Below are 23,221 nucleotides of genomic sequence, written 5' to 3' on the forward strand. Positions count from 1 at the left end.
TTTTTTCCCATATGTTTGACTGACTGTATTTCATTATGATAATGAACAGGCTGCATTATTGTCAAATCATTTAAATTTTGTCCTTCTAACAGTGGAAGCAACTACTCCTTTTAGTCACAAAGATAATTGGAATTGTAAAAGGTTTGCTTTTATTTGTGTACATTCACACCACAAACAAATCTTTCTGCTTTGGTAAAATAGGCCTAAAGAAAAATAGGATGCTGCTATCTGCCGTTTCCTTCTGCGCAGCACAAAAATGAACTGAAACTACTAGGCTACTTGTTGCACAGGTTTTTTTCTTTATTTTTTCTTTCGTTTTCTTAATTTATTATTTAAGTAAAGAGAGATTTCTCGTATAAGCCTGTTTATTCACTTTATATATTCTGTGTTGTGGTGTTTGCTGCTTTTTGCGCATGTAAAATTAATCTCCGGAAAACAAATGCTATAGTAGCCTATTTTTAACGGGTCACAGACGCTTATCCTTTCTAATTTAATGAAATTCTTATTTAAAATAATCTTGTCGGTTAACGGTTAATAATCTGTTAACGAGCGTCAGTTGTCGGTTAGGAAAAATAACCGAAATGAACATCCCTATGTGGTACGCATCATATTTTCAGCGGTTTTTGTCCTTTGAACATGCCATTTTTGGCTGCCAAAATTTTGGTGCATCCCTAATATTCATGGATTCATTACAAGTTCCCATTTTGATTTTAGAGTGTTTCCTCTTCATATTACAGGCATTGTTTGACCTATACAGTGTGCTGTAGTGCGGATGAAATAATGAGTCTCTTTGAGAACTGATAAGGTCAGAGTGTTAGATATGCTGTGATTCCTGCATTATATCTTTGGATTCACTAGTTTGGGTCATCAGTTTGGAAAACTCATTTGTTCTATATGTCTGACTGGTTCTTACTGGAAACCTGTGTAAAGTCCACTTGGATGCTCAGAGAACACATGCGCTTACTCAGCAGAACCACAGCAACCTCTGCTCAGGTGCCTTTTGTCAGGGAATAATTAGCTCTCCTGTAGAATCCCTAGAAAGAGCTGCACAGAGCGAGTGCTGGCTTTGATGAAATCCACTTTCTGTCGGCCATGTTGTTTCATGTACAGGATAGCTGCAGGGGAGATCAGACTCCTTTTTCTGTTTGTGCAAAGGTTACCATCTCCCAAAGACTGCAAAGGGACTCATTCTGCAGTCCTGTGATGCCATGTTCTGATACATGATGGCAGCTGGATAATAAGCAAAGCAAATCCACACGCCAGAAGCAGTCAGACAAGATATACCCACAGGGGCTCGTCGCAGTCTGATAAGACAGTGTTTGTTTGCAGAGGAGAGATGCGCAGGGTTTGTGGAGTCGAGGTGGGAGGGGTACGGGATGCTGTCTGGCTGGCAGTGGTGATGTGGATTCGGAAGCAAGCACTTAGCGGAAATGATGTTAGAGCGAGATGACTCTCCTCCAAAACGAATGAGGTAATGCTCCTCATCTTTTCTCCTGCAGCCGCTCTCTTATGCTCACTTTACACATCGCACACACACATACTGCCAACGCCCTTTAGGCTTACAGTTTGACTCTATTTTCTCCATTTAGTGAACTTCAATGGACTCCAACGGTTGATGGTCAAAATTACAGTTTCATTGCAGCTTCAAAGGGCTAAAAAACGATACCAGATGGTGAAACGATCGGTCATTTAAAAAAAAATATATATATTTTTGCTATTTAATATTCACAGACACTAGTCCATTTTGTGATTTTTAAGTGTACGGCCTTATGTTTGATTTATTTATCTACATTTTGCCAAATTCCGTGACATTCCATGTTATACAGTAAAATTCCATTATGACTGAAATTCTTGATTCTGTCCCGAAAATATTATGCCTTACGTACCTGGCTGTTGTCATATTATGAAGAAGTTAGGGCTGGGCGATATGGCCTAAGAAAAAAAAATCCCATATTTTTTTACAAAAAATCCGATTTACGATTTAAATCAATTTTTCCCCCCGTACTTAAAATCAATCTGCCGATGACAAAGAAATTGTTCAAAACAAGTTTTAACTTCATTTTGTTTTGATTTTCCCTTCTGGGATTAATCTGGATTTCCCCCTTGGGGTTAAAGTGCAATCAGAAACAAGCCAAAAAGACAAGATGGCAGGCCCAGCCATTGTAAAAAGTGAATATGTAACATAACATAACATAAAATTATGTGACCCTTTTTGATAAGTTTTCTTTAAACACAAGTTTTAACATCTTGCTATTCAGTAGATAGGAGGTAGTTCTGATAAAGTGCAAACAAAACATTCAACAGCGTTAAATATCAGTGACTGTTGGTTGTTTTTTGGCGGGGCGCTGACGAATGGTTTGCAGATCCTCAGTACTTTGTACGCTTAGGACGCACATGCGCACTGAAGTTATTTAACAGTAATCCGTTTTTCCACATGGTTGCAACACTGTTCCGGGCCGTTGTTTCACAGCTGAAAACTAAACTAAATGGACGGACATCAAAATAGCTGAGACTGCAACAACAGACGCTCACATTGACAAGCGCTTGTGAGCGAGAGGGGACTTCTGAGACAGCTCAGCTTTGGTTTAAAAGAGTTAAAAAATATTTGTTATCAGTTATGACTTGACGGGGAAAAATAGAGCAGACACTGGGCATGGTTGCAGCTTTCTAGAGCGTGTGCGCTGGCCGCCCGCATTCGTGTACAACTTCAAATGGAGTATACTTTGAAAGGCTGCGCGTTCGTGTACAAAAATGAAATAACGTTAGGCTTTTAACATCATGATGTCTATCAGCCATCGGCGATTGACGGTTGCATCGTCTATCGACCAAACCCTATATGGTAACCGCGCGGGGGGAGGGCTGAGTTCATTCGGAACTACGGGAGCTCAGAGGGGAGCGTCGGCGGATGTTAAAAAGAAAACCGATTTTCATTCAAACAAATCGACGTAAACTACACATTCGAGTTAATCGATAAAATCGTTTTATCGCCAGAAGGTGGTTGTTTTATTTCATGTTGCAAAAAACCTGATGTATCATCTTAGGTGCTCACTGTGTTTGAACATTCAGATGTTCCCATTAGGGTTGTAACGGTATGAGATTTTCACGGTTTGATAATCGTCTCAGAAAATATCACGGTTTCACGGTATATATTAAACAATAATTCTTATCAGTAACAATGACTCTTAAAAGAATAAGAACAAGTTATTTGAGTGAACAAATCCTTTATTGCAACAAACTTGAAATCATTTTAATGAAAGTAAGCCTCCCTTCTGAGGAAAAAAAACAAGCAAAAAAACAATTACAAAATAAAGCCATAAGCATTTTAATTAATGTTTTAAAATATTATCAAATGAAAATTTAACACTTATTTTTGGCAAAGTGCTGCACAACAGAGGTATTCTAAGTAAAAACATGGACAAACATGATATTCCTTATACATTTTTAAAACCATATGCAAATGTATACGTATGATAACCGTGTACGTTCAAACCGCGATAGACCGTCATAACGGTATATCGTTACAACCCTAGTTCCCATGTTGCCCAAAAATGCTGTCTAGGGATGCAGATCTGCTGGTTTTGAGACGGTTGTTGGTCAGTTTGAGGAAGACCTTTCCTTAATGAAGAGTTTCTTTTGTTCCTTGTTTTCAGTATCTCTGCCTACTCAGGTCCATCGCCTCTTCTCTGCCTTCTCCTTAGTTTCCATGGAGACCAGCCCAAAGCTATGAGCACTCATTTGTTTGTTCACAATGTTTTCTTTTTCTCGCTGTCTTCAGTACTACATGTCCTTCCTTACAAGCCAGTTTTGGAGAGCTGGAAGGGTTTTTATAGCTTGGAAGTTTATTTCCACAATTTTTTATTTGGATTGTGACTGTGCAGCTAGCAAGATCGCAAAAAATAGCTATTGTGGCTGGCTGTAATCGTGATCATGATCTGGGGTTTGGATGATGTATTCAGCAGTGGGTCGGCAGGTGTGTGAGGACTAGCATGGGGGGGGATGCATCTGAGGGTCTAAATGTCATGGCACTTTACCTCGTAATGGGAACTAATTGAAGGTAATTGGTTATTGTTAGGAGACACTGTGCTTGCTTGGTTGCTTGTGCCAACACTGATATTAGTTTTTGTCTGTCAACACATCATCCAAGATGAATCACTGGAACATCATCTTGTGGCCATCTTAATTATAATCTGAAGATATATTCATAAAGGACTCTGATTTCTGCTCTGAGACTGAAGTTACTGTGGTCACACACAGACTGCAGTTAAATGCAGTTGTCACTTGTCTTCATAGTAGTTAATCTCGCTGTTTTATTCAATAATTGTATTAAATGCTTCAAAGAAGCTCATAAGCACAGTTTAATGTGGGCAGCTTGTGTTTTTGACCGATTACGTTTGCTGTTTAATAATCTTCTGGATTGCATTTCTACAGCACATAATTTACATTTCATGGTTATATTCTTGTCTGTAAATTATGAATTGTTAGGAGTTTGTTTTGCAAAAAGACTTGTCCTAACAGCAAGACGCTTTAAACTTTCAAAGACTTCACTGAATGAGCAAGCTTTCATACTTTTCCTGTCACTCCCAAAACTTTCCAGAATGTACATTTTCATAATCATTCCAGAGTTTTGTTTTGTTGAACGGCTCTGTTTGACTCACAAAGAAGCATTGTTGTTCGGCTGTGTCTTTAGGCAGGTATCTGTCGAGCATGTCCCACTCAAAGCAGAGTAGAGCCACACACACATGTTCCCTCCAGCATGAAGCAGTGTGTAGTTCATTCCTGCTGCCTGTCACATGAGAGAGAACCTCGTGCTGACCTTGACTTTAATCAGAGCACCCTCACTGTCACAGTCTGCAGTAGATATGGTGTTAGAGCTCGATCACCTCATTGTCTGCTCCTTAGTGAACTGGCCCGTCCACCAAACACACACTGTATAATCATATCATTTATCTCTAACCGTGCCACACCCAGAGTTTTCCCTCTGCCTGTGTGTGCTTTTAGACTCTTTGTTGTCTGGTCTATAGATATTTTAATTCTTTTTATCCATTTTGATTTTGATCTTGATTTAAGAGTATATGTGAACAATGTGGCTGTCTCGCTGAAACGGCATTTCCATATTGGGCTCCTCGTTTCCTCACGGCTGTGGATCCTTCTGCCATCACAATGCCAGGAAGAGTTTGGACAGCAGAGTGGCGTCTCTGACAGCCGGCTTTGTCTTCACTATCACCACCATCAATGAATATCTTCCGCTCACCACAGTCTTGCTGACTCCTCAGCAGCTCAAAATGTGTTGAAAACAGAGGTGGAGGCTTCCTTCAAACTGACATATTCCTTCCCTATTTAAGTAGAAAGCATTTGTAAAATTATTCTTTGTGAATGTGTGCACATTTGTATTTGAGCTGTAAATGTTTTTTTTTTCTTTCTTTTTTTTTTTCTCCTGGCATGTTTTAATGAAATGGTAGATCTTTGCTTCAGTCATTGCCGTGGAGTGATATTATTATTCCTAGATATTTTGTTAATATATTTAAATGTATAAGTATAACTGTTAATAATAATGATATATAATAAGGTCTTACATAATGATATTTAATTAATATTTTATTGTCTTTCTTTAAAGTGTATATATACATTTTTAATATTAATATTATTAGTAGTACATAATTCATTAAAATCTCACCCTTTGCTACAAGTAGATGTATCTAAATTTAACACTAAAGCTTTCTTTTCAGGTTTTTCTGTTTTGGTTGATTGATCCAGTCATGCTAATCCAACAAACCACCTTCATAAATGTATTTTTAAGGACACATCTTTTGGCCAGTACTGAAATGTATTAAGCAATTTGCATATCAGTCTTTTTTTTCCCACACCTCCTCCTTTATGAAGCCTGATTCTCTGTGTATGCTTAAGCAGATTTCCATGAGTAGCTGTTTTGTCTTCTATAATGAAATTCCAGTGTACCGGTGTCTGAATATGTGCTCAGACACGCACGTTCTTTTAGTTGTGTTAAAAGCACTTACCACAGCTCTTTTCTTAATCCACAATCATAAAGCCTGGTTATCAAGAGAACTAATTAGGCTTTTCTTTGTTTTTCAGAAACCGAGCGATAGCTGATTACCTCCGTTCCAACGGATTTGAAGAGGCATATTCAGTTTTCAAAAAGGAGACGGAATTAGACATGGTGAGTGTGGGAACCCCCCTCCATTTAGACCCGAGTCAAACCAATATTTCTTAATTTGAAGTATTCCCCATTTAATTGGCGCCTCTGTGTGAAGTTGTGACTGACGGCAGTGCAGAGATAATTATGATGTGTGGCAGATGTAAAACCCGATGCTCCCTGTTGTCTCAGCGACGGTTCACACTGATAAAGGGACATCTTAAATAGTGTCTCTTCATTCTCACAGGGTAGACCAGGAGAATTACTCAGATTTAGCAGAAAATATCTCGCTGTAATATGCCGTCTGGAAATGCGAGAGCTCTTGGCACACGCAGAAGTTCTTGTTTGAAAACACTCGTGCTTGGACAGAAGATAAACTGTTTATTTCTTTTGTACAGGGAAGAAAGCGCATAAATTATTGATCAGATTTGTGGACCGAGAGGTGGTCTATGGTGCTAAAAGCTCTCTTTAATTAACCAAAATGCTATTAACATGGCCTCATTTAGCAGAAGAGATTTCATCATCGATTCTTCCAGCTGTTAAGATGTTCTGAGTGGTGGCAGGGGTTTGTGACTTTAGGCATAACTGTAGATGAAAAGTGGCTCTCTGAGGGCTGGAGGGAGCTGATGGACTGTCAGACGGCAGTGATTAGAGCCTGGCATGGCTGATGGGACTGGTATTTAGCCACTGGCCAACACACATAGCAGAGGGTCCAGGCAGATGGTGGATCAGTCCTCTGCAGAGGCTTTAAATGCCCTTCTCCCTCAGAGACGCATGACACGACCCCTCTCACTCCACTTCTCATCACACACACAGCACCTGTTCTGCTGGACACCTCTGATATTACTCCAGAAGAGCCTCTCTCCTCCTATTCTCTTTTTCTGCGGCAGCTTTTTTTCATTACCCATAGATCTGGGAGCTATGTTATGCTTTTTCATTTGTGATGGTTAGAGAACAGTCTTGTGAAAACCATGTGTACACTTCATGTTGCTTTCCGGCTGGGACTGCTAGATTGCATATTTAAGAACACAAATGTCTTCTGTCAGGAATTGGAAATGCAAGGTTTTAGTTTTGTTGGATTTTCATACCTCAGAATCAATGAAGTGGAGTTGTGAATGTATGTTTTTTGTGTGTGTGTGTATAATATAATTAAGAAGTGAACAAATTAAATATTTGTATATGTATGGAGTTGTGAATGAGGATAATGTGTGTGTGTGTGTGTGTGTGTGTGTGTATATTATAAAATAACACGCACAGAATAACACAAGCATTGAATATTTAAAGTGAAAAATCAATTAATGCTTCTTGTTTATTACTATTATTTATTCATATAAAACAAGATATTGGATTGGTAGTACTATAGTTATATTTTTCTACTTAATGCCTTTGATTAGAGAATGCCAATGGGAATCATTTATCTCTCATTTTGGTAAATAAATGTGACTTTCAGAAAGGTCTAGTTAGTGCCAGGCACCCTTAAGTTAATTTTTCACAGTGCGGTGTTTGTGTAATTGTAATCTTGTTAAACTCTCTTTGTCTGCCAGACATTAACCCATGTGAAGGGATTTAGAGGGAATTTGCAGTTGCCACTGGGGTGATAGGTGTATGCCTTATTTTTGCTTAAGGCTTTAATGTAATTCTAGTGGGGTTTTTTTGTGTGTTTTGTCACCAGAATGAGGAATTGGATAAGAAGTATGCAGGTCTATTGGAAAAGAAATGGACTTCAGTCATCAGATTACAGAAAAAGGTCAGTGCATTTCATATTTAATGCAAATCCTATTAAGAACCATGGAGGCAGACTTGACTCATTGACTATTCATGCTCTGAAATGCCAAATTTTAGGATTAAGAAATGCTGCATTTCAACTACTGCAGCTGTAAATCCAAAATCCAAAAATGTCACTTTCATTCATGTGAATTTGATGTGTGTAATGATGAGTCTTACCTATTATGCCTTCTGCTAGGTGATGGAATTAGAATCAAAACTGAATGAAGCAAAAGAAGAGATTACTTTAGGTGGGCCAGTTGGACAGAAGCGAGACCCCAAAGAATGGATTCCCCGTCCTCCTGAGAGATATGCCCTGAGCGGCCACAGGAGTCCTGTCACCAGAGTCATTTTCCATCCTGTTTTCAGCGTCATAGTCTCTGCCTCAGAGGACGCAACAATAAAAGTAAGGTCTTCTGTATCTTTTGTGGGTTATCAAGCACTCTCATACCCTCCAAAACTGATCTTGCGTTTCTGATAAATTGGTGTGATCAAATCATGATTTACAGTGTGAAAATGGCTCATCAAATTTTGGCTGACCTGCCTTTCTGGCTGACATAATTATAGAGTATTGTCTTGAATGAACTGCAAATTTGACTGCAGGCAGCCACTGTCCTCTCTTTCTGCTGTTTTGGTCATACAGGGGCTCTTGAGACACACAAAAAAACACAAGTCTGCACAAGCAGTGTGACATTCCCATGGTAATAAGCCCTGTTTCTGGTTTCCTGCTATTCATAACCGTGCCCAGCAACCGTACACACAACCTCAGTGATGCTTCCAAAAGGACAGGCACTAATTGAGTCTAAACCTATTTGTAGCCATTTATTAAGCTTTTTTTTTAGTTGTTTTTACAGTCTAGAAGAAATGGTTTTTATTCTTTAGATCAGCCAAATGATTTAGAGGTATAATATATGCAAAGTACCCCCTCATTTGTTCTGTTTTATTTGGAATCAGTCCTACAAAGAGTTCCTGTATTTTTCTGAACGCTTGCTTTTTCGAGTGATTCATCTACTGCCTCAGTGCCGGCAGCTATGGCCACCAACCTGTCAGTGCCCCCTCCTCCTGTGCCCTAGTTTTATACTCTGTGCTATTAAACCCTTCCCTAAAATCCCCAGCCCTCGCCATCTTAACATGGGCAGCCGTCAACCAGACAGCTAGAGCTGGTCCAGTTATATTCTGCGCCATTCTCTCCATCCACATATCCAGAGCTAATTGTCAGGAAGCCTGAAGCTGTGCAGCCAGATGCTTTTGTCTCACCTCTGCTCAGTGTAATGTAGATGTGGCAAGACGGCTATGGCAGACCTTTTTTCTTTTTTTTTTTAACTTGAATGTTTTCTTCTTTTTATGTTAATCAGCAGTTTGACAGCCACTTGACAAGACAGTTCTGCTTCTGCTTAGTCTGGTTATTGAATCAGCCAAATGGTTTGCAGTTCAGTTTCATGCACAAGTATATTTTTTCAAACTGTGATATTTTATACATGCGCATGAACATATGACATGCACTCAAACATGCAGTCATATCTTTCATCGCCACAGTTTGTCTGAAATGTCAACACTCTAGTTTAAAATAAGCCCTCTTGGGTCATGCAGCACGGCGTAGTTGATTTTCAGCATGCTCTTGTATTTTTACTTTCCCACGCATTTGAAGTCTGGTTATGTAGTCTTGGTTCAGGCTCTGAGTTTTAAGGAGTCACAATGTACTGGGATTGTGTTGGTTATCAGCAAATTTTATTTTTGTTTATCTATTCATTAATTTATCTAAAATAAATAATAAATTCTGTAATTTAGGAAACCTAACTTTATGGCAAAAGGTAAGTCTTTAGTTAATCGTTAAACATACTACTAATTTAATTTAATATAATTTTAATGTAATCTTTAGTAAATCTCAATGTATACCCATTTTTATGCTATACATTATAATGTTGTTAGGCCTAAATTCACTTGGAGCATTTCCAATTAAATAGTTAATATTAAAATAAAGTTTTTTTTAATCATTAATTTATTTAAGCAAAATGGCATTTAATTCCAATATTGACCTTGTATTTTTATCTGCCATACTATGAAAATAATTATTGCCTCATTGGTATCAGCCAGAATTTTGTCTTAGGTTTGCTGTGGTCCTACAGTTCTCCCTTTTTTCATTTGTTTTGATTTTTGTTGTTAAGGTGAGCAAGTTGATGATCAGGCACATGCAGACAGATCAATGAGGGCAGATATAAGTAGAATACACTCTAAATTATAGTATTGCAGTCTCGGTAACATGGGTAAAGCTTACGTGCTTGATTAACCCAGGTGTGCCACATCAGGCTTTTCGTGTGCATGTTTTCTGTCAGAACTCTGCTGGTTGGGTTCAGTCTCCCTCTTTGGAAGCAGGAGACAGATAAGCAGGTGGAAGGGCTTCTGTCACCGGCCCCCTGTGCAGCAGACAGAGCTTATCCCTGTGTGTCTGCCGCATAGAAACTGCTGAAACCTGATCTTCACATTAAGCCCTGAGGCTGTTTATCATACTGCTGCATCCAGGCGAACAAGCAGATAACATTCGCCTCACTTCACAAAAATGCTTTAATGATAAAGAAAATGATGAATTTCAGGGAAAACATGTCAAAATATTCAGCCACAGTTTTTGCTTAGAGTGCAGTAGATACTGTAAGGTTAATATGGGAAGAAATGTTGACACTTATTTCTTGAGGCAGATAAAGTCTGAATGAAATGTTCAGATTATATCCAGAGGGCGATCTGGCATGTTTGATGGTTTTTAAAAGCTGGCTGCATGACAAATGTTTTGCTGAATATATAATAGTAGCTACAAGCCCAGACCTGTCTTTTATGCTTTACCTTATCATAACAAGCTGCCAAACAAGGTAATGGCTTTTTTTATTGAAGATCTGTTCATCTTGGGCTAAAGCATGTATTTTGTGTCTGACCCAGGTATGGGACTATGAAACGGGTGACTTTGAACGGACCCTCAAGGGCCACACAGACTCTGTGCAGGACATTTCCTTTGACCATACTGGAAAGCTGCTAGCCTCCTGTTCAGCGGACATGACCATTAAGCTCTGGGACTTCCAGGGCTTCGAGTGTATCAGGACCATGCACGGTGAGCATTGTCATATGTTGTCATTGGTTCTGGGAACTGTTAGGAGCGGAGGGGCGTCTCAAGGGGGAATAGAGTGTCAGGAGGCAGGTGTTGAATGCAGCTCATTAATGTGCCAACTTGACAACAAATCCATAAGAGAGATTCTTCTTGTATTAGAAGCCATCCTTTAACACATTTTCTCAAATATTACTATGCTGTATATGAAAGTTTTATTTTGTAGGTTTTTATATTCATTATAATATGTAATAAGTCGCTTTGGATAAAAGCTTCTGCCGAATGACTACCTGAGAAACCCAGAAATGTGAATAAGAGGAGAAAGGTTCCATTATATAATTTATAAAAATATATTTAATATACTGTAATAATAATATTTAATTTTCTTAAAATTAAGATTTATTTTTAGAGCATTTGAACTTTGTTCTTTTTTTCCCCCACTCTACGATCCTGTTCTTACTCTCAGAATGTGTTCCTTAGGATGTGCCCATGTTTAAAAACCTAATTGCTTGGTACATTTTAATCTGAAATGTGGGCCTTCAGGCTTTTTTAATGGGAGATCACACCATAAGTGAATTTTCATTTTGTCTTATGGGTTCTTTATTATGACAACATGTCTTCCCCTGTGTTAGATGGATAGTTTAACACTTTAAGTGTCATGAAACCCCCCATTTCAGCTCAGGTCAGATCTCACCACAGGTTTGGAAAAGCGCAAAAAACAGTCGGTGTGAAAAGCTGTGAAGAGGAGGGGGATGGGGCAGAACTCTGCCATCCAGACACTTGCATTCCACTAATTATGAAGTTCAAACTGTATCAAAACCTCACTAAATCAAATAGCAATTCACCGTTTCATGCAAAAAAATGCACTAATATTTTATCAGCATCAAAATACACATGTGCTTTTGCAATGATTCAAGACAGTAAAGATGGATAGTGTCCCCTCGGTGTTGAATTTGAACTTGAAAAATCTAGATCATTTGTCATACACAATTTATTGTTAAATTCATAAAAATATATTTTCATGTTTCATGGAAAAAACCGAATCAAGTGTTCTCAGAGTTTTCCTCAAGTCATTTGTAATCCATATCAAAAATGTGTAAATCCTGAGTGGTGATAATCCAAGTAACGCGTGTGCCAGTTTGTAATATCCACAAATCCAAAGGCTCGTAATTTACACCCATCACTAAAGCTGGCATGTTGCCCTGAGACTAGGGTAGACTGTTCTAGCACAGATTTGAAGGGGTGGCAAAGGGACCCCCCCTTCCTTCTGTTTGCAAGTCCCCTTCTGCTCACGCTCTCTCTCTCGCCCGTCTCGCTTCGTGGGTCGGCTGCTTTAGCGGAAGATTAGGAGATTTGGACAGCAGTTTAATTATCCACTTCGAGACGAGATAACATTTTATGGTTCTCCCCCCATATTTAAGACTGCTTTTTCTAGGCTACTTAGTTTCATCTATTCAGGAGCTTAAAAATGGCGTCCTATGTAATTAGCTCATCTCTTTTCCCGCACACTGTGAGAACAAAGCAGGCCAAGGCAAATTAGCAGCATTTTATTCTCCATTAAATTGTTCAATGTGTTTTAAAGCTTAACCATTCATTGTAAAATGCTAATGTGCATGACTGTTTGATTTGTATGGAAGATATGTGTATATTATGTGCTGAATCGAAAAATTTATTCAGTGTATCCATCTCAGACATCGTTGGTGGTTCTTTCGATGACAATTTCAGGGCAGTCTGGAATATTTTACACTTAATTCTTTACTTTATTTTTTTTCAGGGCATGACCATAATGTTTCATCTGTAGCTATTATGCCCAATGGAGATCACATAGTTTCTGCCTCAAGGGATAAAACCATTAAAATGTGGGAGGTGGCCACTGGGTAAGTCATCGAGCAAGGTTTCTTAAAATGTGCATATTGGTTAAAAGGTCTTGGCTGCTAAAACAAAGGTTGTCAATCTTAGATTAATGTACCTAACCATAGGCTGCTCCAACAAAGCAGTCCTTTTAGTTACTGTATTGTTGAGTTTCTTCAGCTGAAAAGCACCTGTGTAAATGTTGAACAAGTAACAAAAGTGAAATTCTGCTCTCAAAGCATTTTTTCATGTTGTAATCAAATAGGGCAAACCTCTGATGTGACTTGCAAACAAATTTGAGATGTGAACTTGCAAATGTTATTTTATACTAGAAATGCTCTTGACTATGCTAAATGTGGTTAAATCTGTGTTTGTTGGCATTGTTAAACAGGTACTGTGTCAAGACATTCACCGGTCACAGAGAGTGGGTTCGCATGGTGCGGCCCAACCAAGACGGGACCCTGATCGCTAGTAGTTCTAATGACCAGACGGTGCGCGTTTGGGTGGTGGCCACAAAAGAATGCAAGGCGGAGCTGCGTGAGCATGAGCATGTTGTGGAGTGCATTTCTTGGGCCCCTGAAAGTGCCCATCCCACCATCCTAGAGGCGACTGGCTCAGAGGTGAGAGCACAAAGTGAAAATAGCATTTGTAATGGGAAATATGCAACTTTTTTTTTTTTATTCTTTCTCAGTAATTGTTGATGCTTTCTGAAACTGCTTACATTAACAGTTCTTTTCAATGAACCCACTACACTATTGCCAATAGACAATGGACGTTTATTTGCCCACAAATCTGTACCTTAATGCCAATTTTGGTATTGATTATTGTAAGTGAAAATAATACTTGGGGTTATACTCTCACTGCTGTACTTATTGCTGTACTTTTTTTTTTTTTTTGGCCACCACTGGTAATTAGTAATAGTAGCATGTAATATGCACAAAATGAATACAGTAAAATACCAGGTAACAAGAATTTCTAAAAGAAGTCTCCTCCGAGGTTATAAGAAACCAGCTTTTAGATGCTATTACAGTTCAACCCGTTTTCCCCCCACTTCTTTTAACCTTGCGTTTAAAAAAAAAAAAAGTTTGAATCAATGGATCTTTGTTTGTGTAAATAATCAATGTATTATCTTTCGTCCAGATATTTGGAGATGTTTATTGGTCTCTTTTTTGCTATGCCCTTTAAACACATTTTGATGGGTCCTTTTGATTTTTATCTAAATTTGTCATGTACAATGGTTTGAAATAGACTGGGAAATGACATAGGTGGTATTGGCTAATGGCCTAAGGTGAAGAAAGTACCATTTAGATTTTTTTTGCCGGTCTTATGATCAACCGTGTCCAATTTCATCTTTATCTGATGAAGCATTAGCCCTCACAGCATGTGGAATACAGCCTTTAACCCTCACAGTAATTACTATTGTTATGTAGAGGAAACTTTCTCCTCTGTGTTAAAAAAAATTAACATTTAGTCCGTCATCTTTGATCTTGTCAAACCTGTTCAGGTAAAATTAAAACAATCTCTTGATACCAGTAACACTGTCACAGATGTTAAAGCCCTGTATGTCATTACAGCAGCTCTGTCTAAATGTACAAATGTGCCTGAACACACTTGCCTGAGCATGCCAGCCTCTCAGCAAGAGCAATTTTGTTTTTAATGTGTCTGGTCTCACTCTCCCTCAAGCAGAGTTGGCCTTTTATGGAGGGGGAATAATAGATAAGGCCTTGAATGTAATGACCGGCCATTCTTCACAGAGCTATCTAAATGCATTATCACCCCAAACAGCTCTGCTCTTGTTATATCCCCCTTTTCATTGACTGCACGAGATGTGCTGTTATGACTGGATGTCTGTGAGTCTCAGCCGCCTCTAATGATGCTGTTTGTAGTGCATCAGTCTTTCTAAAGCTGTTTCTTTAACCTTGTTGTGGGTTAAAGGCTTGCCCATACATTATTGCATTCTCCTTCTAGAAAGAACCATAAATATTTATCTATACACACACTTGATGTGTGGGAGATGTTCTATATCAGTGTTGGGGAAGCTGCTTTAGTATTATCTTCTGACACAAAAACAATGTTTTTAGAATGAATGTTTTCAATTAGATAACAGGATAAGACAAACTGACACTAAATAAGACTAGAATGCAGAAATGCTCCATATTTTTGCTGGGTTTTTTTTTCTGCCAGACCAAGAAGAGCGGGAAACCTGGTCCTTTCCTGTTGTCTGGTTCTAGAGACAAGACTATCAAGATGTGGGATGTGAGCACTGGCATGTGCCTTATGACACTGGTGAGTCGAGCTAGTAAAATTTCTTTGCAGAATGTGACTTTGAGAAGCTTTGTGCTTTTGTCCGAATCTGAAACATTTTAATTGGTGTCGTCTTCAGGTTGGCCATGATAACTGGGTGCGTGGGGTTCTTGTGCATCCTGGAGGAAAGTTCATTGTGAGCTGTGCTGATGACAAGACTTTGAGGATCTGGGACTACAAAAACAAGCGCTGCATGAAGACCTTGAGTGCCCATGAACATTTTGTTACCTCTCTGGGTAAGCGGTCGTACACTGGTTTCTGAAATGCATATCAGATGTTTTGATGTCCAAGTAAAGGTAAAGATGCCTTTTTAGAAGTGTACAGAACATCCTCACTTCCCCAAAGAGGGATTTCTCAGGTTAAGATCAAGTTAGTTACTCTACAAAAGGTTGTCCTGTCAGCCGTTGGCAGCATATTCTGAGAGGAAGCTGAACCCTCCAGTCTTTTAACTGCCTGAGTCCAGATCTTTTCAGTGGATCAAGGCGCTGAAGCTCTCTAGAGATGCTTGATGTTATTCAGCCAGCTCCCCTGTAGGCTCCTGTGAAGCTTTAAACTTGCTTTTAAAAGCACTTCAGTACACAGCACTCGTCTTCCAGACTATTGATTTGAAATTATAGTTTTGGTGTGAATCGAGAACTGGGTGTTTGTTTGAGGCTTCAGGTCTCTTGACAATGGTTGAGCTTGTGAATCCTGCTATTTGAAGTGTTTTATGTACGTTTTAAAAGTTGAAATGCGTAATTTCTGTGGCATGAGCATTACCAAACGGAACTGGTACAATTTGGTACAAAAGATTTTCCCTCCTCTTCCATTGGTCAAATGATCAGGTAGCCACACCTAAACTCATGCCATTGGCTGAGCTAATGCTGCCATGTTGGACTGATCACAATTTTGAGGAAAAAATGTTACATTTTCACAGTATCTTCATTATATCAACAAATATGTGGCTTTATTTTTCTTTTTCTTTTTTAAATCATTATCAGTTGGGGGATAAATTGCTGGAATCGGGCAGCACTAAGCACTACAGAGCCAATTCATATTAGTTGATCACTAATCTTCATATAATTTTTGAGTTAAAGTCTATTCCTAAATTACTGTCTCTCATCTCTCCACAGATTTCCACAAATCGGCTCCGTACGTCGTCACCGGGAGCGTAGATCAAACTGTAAAAGTGTGGGAGTGTCGCTGATCGTACCTTCACAACACCTCCATGCTCCCCTCCACCCCCCGGACCCATTCCACTTCCCCTTCAGCTTCCTCCTGCTCTTCTGGATGCACTCGAACACCACTTTTATCACCCACCAAGCTCCGGTTCAACAACGTGTCCTTTTATGTAAATTATTCTGGATGTAGATCGAGCTATTAAATGAAAAAAAAAAAAGTATTCTTGCATGGTGAATCCAAAACTGTATACTGTAAATTTACATAATGTTGTCTAGAAGTACCATAGGTTCAACACAGGCTGATCTTTCACTCAGCCTGACCTACCGAAGGCAGAAGCTGACTGGGTTAAATGTAGGGCACTAAATTTGACTGATAATTTAATGACAGTGTCTGATTTATTTTGTCTATACATTTTTCTTTATTTTTCTTATTTAGTTTTGTTTTTTTCCACTGTCTTAGTCTGTTTGTGCCTAGCTTGGAGAACTTTCAAGGGGAAAAGGCTACAGAACGAACCTATAATGCTGAGGTGGAGAGTTGGTCTATGGGGCTTGTTATCGAAGTTATTCTGTAGCTTTGTTACATCACTTCTGGAGTGTACTTACCATTCTCTTCTTGTGGATTTAGATAACATTTAATGGTTGCATCTAAGAATGTTTCATGCGTTTTGTCTGGAAACCCTTGGGAATAAATCTTTGTACGCTTGTCATGACACGTCCTACTGAGAAGTACAATCCCAGAGACATGACTTTACACTGTAAGAGAGAATTGTGCTTAATTATAGGAGTGAATTTGTATGAAACTCCTGCATCCAAAAAGCCATGCTGCATAGTGGGTGGCAAGAGTGTTTTTTTTGTTTGTTTTTTGCCCTGAATCAAAGATGGCTTTAGTGAAGATTTTAATTTTGACCTCAGTGGTCAGTTGAGTCTGTCTACTCAGGAGCACATCAAACTTACAAGCACCGTAACCTTTGCCTCTACGAAGCACTTGATTTGGCCCTCGACGTTTGTTGTTTGCATCCTGATTCTTCCTTTGTTGTTTAATGATCCCGTTGCCCCTATGGCAGTTACGCTGAGATTGGAATTCACAAAAGACATTTGACGCAGAAATCGCAACCCTCAGTTTGGACCTAAGGTGCAAAGCATGACAAGGGCTCAAAGTTTCCTCTCATCAGGGGGATGTGCAAAAATCTGTCCTAAAAGAATGGGTGCAAAGATTTCCATGGTGAAAAAATGGAACGATGGACTACACTTGATACTGTGGCAAGCTCAATCTTATAATAAACCTATGAGTTGTGGAGCTACAAACTAATGATCTGCCTGTTCTGTCTGTGGAGAGTCCTGATGGTGACTCCTATTGGAAAGGGATCTTCATACTGTGGACCATAGCTGAATATCCCTAAAATAACCACAAAAATAACCTTTAGTGTGACGAGTGGCACATTCTCTGCTATATCTCTTAATAAATGTACAAATAAATACACAATGGGAAATTATTTGATAAAATCCTACACATGGAGATAAACCATTCCATATCTTTTAAGGAGAAAATATGCCTTTTGACTTTGTGCGAAGACAAAAGAAATTGAATTCAATTGCACATCCCTGCTATTGTTAGATCTTCGGTCACATCGGACTGAAGGTTTTAAGTGATGTAAAGCTTCAAAATGCATTAACGGATATCATTTTAATCAGCCTTTTCATTCCAATGCAATTATATAATAAAGAATTCACTGCTTAACCATGCTATTATCAAGCGATTTCCTGTTGTGTGTGTACTGGATGTACCTACTGCTGCTGAAAATCTGATAGTGACTAGTCTGAGATCTGTACCTGACCACATAGCACTGCTGCATGTAACCGTACTGAAGATTGAGCTGTCTGGTGGGGAACAATTGGCCGTTTGTTGTCCGACCATCCTGGTCAAAGTGACATCTTTTAGAAAATGTATACACAAGTATGTTGCACCATGATTGGTTTAAGAAGCTATACACCCAACCAGATTGGTCATTTGGCATGCTAACTGTGGGCCGCTCAGTATGTGGTTGTAGAGGCCGTGCTGTATGAAGTGTGCTTGTATGAAGGAAGATGACGACTTTATTTTGCTATGGGATTGTGGCAGACTGAGCAACCCAAGGGAAAAGTGCCCATCACAAGAAAAGCACCAATGATGCCTCCTTTAGTTTCTTGATTTAGATGCTCTTGACTGTGTAACACAGCACAGAAATCGATTCAGATGTACTGAAGCTGTAAACTAAACCAAAAAAAGTGGGTAATTTTGGACAAAAATATTGCTCAATCTCATTTGTAATTTAAACATGTATTTACATTGTCCAGAGTTTATTACCCTCCATAAGCAGCGCTACTCCCTTACGATTGGCTTTCCTCAAGACCTTAAAAATGACAATGATGGTGTCCTGTTTTTCTGTGTCCAGAGGAGAAAGTTTGCCTTTCGCAGGTCCCAAGCAATCCCACTGCTGCACATGTTGGACGGGTTCGTGTACAGACAGACTCGTGAAGGTCCTGTCTGTAGGTCCATCCTCCAGCCACAGGTCTATCATAGATTGGAGGCTTCAGACTTCACAGCTTGAATGGGACTCTTTGCTTTTTATGGTATCACTATTCACACAGCCAATTGTTAACAATATATCTGGATGTTATTGTTTGCAACATAATTAAAGAAAAAATATGAATGTTTTGTCTGTTGGTAGTGATGCTGTATGAATGGAGTCAAACAGGGAAGTGACACTGGTTTCCAGTTCATTACATATTCAGCGCTTTAAAGATTGCACTTCTTTTTAAATGTGACTAGAAAAAATCATGCAAATTGATAATTATACAATCTAAAAATTGATTGGCCGTTAAACAAATAATCAAGAAATGGAAAAAAATTGAAAATATAATGCAATAAAGTTCTAAGTAGTTTTAAACTAATTGCAAGGGGTGACTTTTAGGTCAGGACTCACGAGCAATTTTAGTTTGTGGATATAATAATCGCAAGTGGAATTTTTTAATTGCCTTACTATAATTAGACTAATTTGTATTATAGAAAATAGTTTTTCTAGAACACATTGTATTAGTGATTTTTTTTTTTCATTTATAAATGCGCAAATATAAAAGAACTATAATCAACAGTAGAAAAAAAAAACAGCCAGGAGAAAAAAAACTATTATAATAGTAAATGACAAATGAAATGAAATGAATTAAAATATATACAAAAAAAAAAAATATATATATATATATGCTAATTGGGAATCTCGAAATAAGCGCAAGATTTTGTTCTGTCTGCTATGAAGTATAAATAAACTGATTCCATGACGCCATATGTGTGCGCCGGCGCAGATTTGTGACTAAAGCGGAACCCTGGAACCAACACTTGAACGTTGGGACAACGTGATTTGCCAATGACGGCTGAGAGTGCTGAACACTGAGAAACTCCTGAAGTTTTCGTTCATCGGTATTTATCTGTTCTTCCGATTTATCGAAACGGTGTCGCATGTGCTGTTCGTTACAGAGTCATGTTGGCAGTGTGTTGTCTGGTGAATCAGCTGTTTGGCTAACGTTACTGTCTTAGCATAGCTCAAGAGAATTAGTCTTGAACGCTTTTTGTCATAATTTATTACATTACACACAGAAAAATAAACACAGTCTGCAATAACAGCACATATTAATTAATGCACATGGAAATCAAGACTTAAAGCAACAGTTCACAAAAATCAAACATCTGTCTTCATTTACTCACCCTCATGTTTTCCAAACCCGAATGACTTTCTAATGTGTAACAAGATGTTTGGCATCATATTAGGGACTGACAGTCTCAGTCATCATTGACTCTCTTAGCACCAAATTTGATGAAAGTGAATGGTGCCTGCAGCGGTCATTCTGCCTAATATCATTCTTTGAATACGTTCATACATGTTTGGAACAATGCAATAATCACAGGATTTTAATTTGGGTGTTAACTAGCCCTTTGAGACGGTTTATGACTTTGTTTTGATTGCTGTTTGGGGTGTAATGTGCAACCTGTTTTGTTGCAGAAAGAATGGCGCTGAATAAATCCATGCATCCTCGAAACCGTTATAAGGATAAACCTCCAGACTTTGTGTATCTGGCCTCTAAATATCCTGAATTCCAGAAGCACGTGCAGACCACACTGACCGGCAGAGTGATGTAAGTCATGTTGTTTTAGCATTTTTAACGGGTCATATGAGTTTGCTAGAGGAATTATGACATAAGACATAAAAGTGTTGTTTTGTTCTAGCATTGTGAAAGAAAAAAAGACTGATCTGTCTCAAAAGACAATATTTAGTATCTGTAATCTGCACATAATTGAGTACAATGTGATATTAATATAGAGATCTCACTCTTAGAGAATATTTGCTTGTTTAGATTTTATATAGATTTTAATGTTTTTGAAAAAAGTCACCAAGACTGCAACAATTTGATCAAAAAACGGTAATATTGTGAAATATTATTACAATTTAAAATGTCTGTTTTTAGATATTTTCAAATGTAATTAATTCCTGTTATACAAAGCTGAATTTTCAGCAGCATTACTCTCACTGTCACATGATCCCTCAGAAATCATTCTAATATGCTGATTTTCTTCTCAAGAAACATTTCTTATTATAAATGTTGAAAACAGTTGTGCTGCTTAATAGTTTGTGGAATGCTTGAAACATTTAAAAATTTTCTCAGGATTCTTTGATGAATAGAAATATCTGAATTTGATTATTTTAACATATAAATATTTTCTAACATTTAAATGTTTTAAATTAAATTACTGTCACTTTTAAATTTAATGGGTTCTTGCTGAGTAAATATATTAATTTCTCCAGAGAAATGAGTAATTAAATACTAAATTATTATTTTTTGGTGATTATTATTATAATTTTTTTTTCAGACACTACAATGACAAAGGTACGGAAGATGATTAAGGCCAAACAATAATAATAATAAAAACATCTTGAGATTAAAGTCATTAAATTTAGAGAAAACGTTCGTTAAATTTCAAGAAAAAGTCTAAATAAAATTGAGAAAAATATAATTAAATTACGAGTAAAAAGTTGTTGAATTTCAATTTAAAAAACGTGTTAAATTTTGCCTACCCCTAATCAAACCACAGATTCCGCTGTGATTTAAACTAGTTTAAATACAGATGAAACATCACTGCCGTTCTCAACAACACTGACGTGGAAAACAGGAGAAACACTGTGACAACAATGCAGTTAGAATACTTTACAATCCACAAATTTATATTAACAATGGATTTACTGTAGTAGCACTAAACCTACCCAATCAATTCTCGTAATTTAATGAGTTTGTTCTCAACATTTTATTTTGAGTTTTTTTCTCAAAATTTAACAACTTTAATCTCAAGATGGTTTTATTTTTTATTGCTTGGCCCTAATCCTCTTCTGTACAAAGGTAAAGATCTACCACATTAATAATATAAAAAAAAAAAAAGTTATTTTAATTATTAAATCCCACCCTACACATTTTTTTTCCTTTAATGACTTTAAACTGGCATAGAAGAAAATATTTTAATATTAATAACATTGCAAACGCCTTCTTTTAAAATACCAGTCACACTTTATCTCCCACAAACAAGCAGTCTGTCTCTAATAAATTCATTCATATAAATTTTAGATAGTATTTAATGCTCACAAACTGGTATGTTGATGTGTGCTAGGTTGCATGTAGTCTCAGAGGAGTCAGTCAGCAGACATTGCTTTGGCTTTGTAAAGGGAGAGGAGTTATTTGTGGATCAATAATAACATTGGCGCAGTATTTTAGGCCTGTCCCATTGAAGCGGCTGCTATGATTGGATGAGCTTCCTGCTGTGACTGTCGATACTCGGCAGTGCATCTAGAGCTCCAGGGGAGGGACGGAACTCGTGCTGTTGTCAGAAAATGAACTTGACAAGCAGCACTCCTCTCTGGGAAAATTGCCTGTGCTTTTTTTCCCCCCTCTCCTCATCGTCTTTAATTTTTTTTAGCCCCACTTGCAAGATTAGTTTTCGGTCTAATGGGAATCATCTTGAGCAAACGCCCTACAGTCATGTCTGAGGCTGAACATCTTCCATTTGTTTTGCCAAGTCTCCATATTTCCAGTCAGTCCCACTTGGTTGTGCACCGTTACCGTTGACCTTGCTAAGAGGTGTGTTCTTCTCTCTCCACTGAGCGAAACGTCCCAAAGGCTTCAGAGGTAGTGCATGCAAATCAACCGCTGTGCCTACAGGGTTTCAGCTTAAAGAAACAGCGCAATGTTCGGCTCAGTGAAGTCTTGACAAGCAAAGATCTCAGCCTCTGGGAGTTTAACGCTTGAGGTGCCAGAGGCCAGTATCTCAGATCTCTTGGGTATTCTTCTGTTTTGCCCCAGCTCAGGTCTCTGGAAACTCTTCACAGTCTTGGCCAAGCCTGAGGGTTTGTATAACAGGCTCAGTTTTTACAGGCTCAGCCTCCATCGTTATTTTACTGATTGTTTTGGACCCATTTTGGCAGCTGAAAGAAAGACTGTGATTATGCATGCATGAGAGGAAGCAGGACTCTCGGATGCTTCTTTTTGATACTGGGCTGTTTCCTGCTCATATCTGTGGGAAAGCACTGCAGATGTGCACTACAGAGCTGTGGAGTGGCAGATGGAAAGGGGCACAAAAGCATCCTGGAGCGGCAGAACGCCTCAAGTGTTTGAGAGGTGGAGGGCAGGAGATTGTAATTGGGACACAGAGATATGAAATATGCCAGACGGTGTGTGTGGGAGTGACGGTGACTCTGTTTCAGAGTATTGTCTTTGGTTGTTGACTTTTGATCATCATGGAACTGAGAAAGGACATTGAGGATTGACTGACCAATAGGGTTTTTCAATTGCGGAGATGTCAGTATCTGGAGATCAGGGTGGATG

At 38.4% G+C, this 23,221-nt stretch overlaps 2 protein-coding genes across 2 annotated transcripts in view; both read left to right on the plus strand.

Annotated features, from left to right (window-relative positions):
- Positions 1-19,015, plus strand: part of LOC306853980 (lissencephaly-1 homolog A-like) — a 36,156-nt gene extending 17,141 nt beyond the window's left edge. Inside the window, exons 3-11 of the mRNA XM_079391724.1 lie at positions 6,091-6,175; positions 7,824-7,898; positions 8,115-8,321; positions 10,844-11,012; positions 12,781-12,883; positions 13,249-13,477; positions 15,042-15,143; positions 15,241-15,397; positions 16,274-19,015. Coding sequence (XP_079247850.1) covers positions 6,091-6,175; positions 7,824-7,898; positions 8,115-8,321; positions 10,844-11,012; positions 12,781-12,883; positions 13,249-13,477; positions 15,042-15,143; positions 15,241-15,397; positions 16,274-16,347 — 1,201 coding nt within the window. The 3' untranslated portion in view covers positions 16,348-19,015. The remainder of the gene's footprint in view (positions 1-6,090; positions 6,176-7,823; positions 7,899-8,114; positions 8,322-10,843; positions 11,013-12,780; positions 12,884-13,248; positions 13,478-15,041; positions 15,144-15,240; positions 15,398-16,273) is intronic.
- A 649-nt stretch (positions 19,016-19,664) lies between these two features.
- Positions 19,665-23,221, plus strand: part of LOC306854256 (RNA N(6)-adenosine-methyltransferase mettl16-like) — a 35,368-nt gene continuing 31,811 nt past the window's right edge. The window contains exons 1-2 of the mRNA XM_079392116.1: positions 19,665-19,775; positions 20,356-20,488. Coding sequence (XP_079248242.1) covers positions 20,361-20,488 — 128 coding nt within the window. The 5' untranslated portion in view covers positions 19,665-19,775; positions 20,356-20,360. The remainder of the gene's footprint in view (positions 19,776-20,355; positions 20,489-23,221) is intronic.

The sequence above is a fragment of the Barbus barbus genome (assembly GCF_936440315.1).
Source record: "Barbus barbus genome assembly, chromosome: 34".
Lineage (NCBI taxonomy): Eukaryota > Metazoa > Chordata > Actinopteri > Cypriniformes > Cyprinidae > Barbus > Barbus barbus.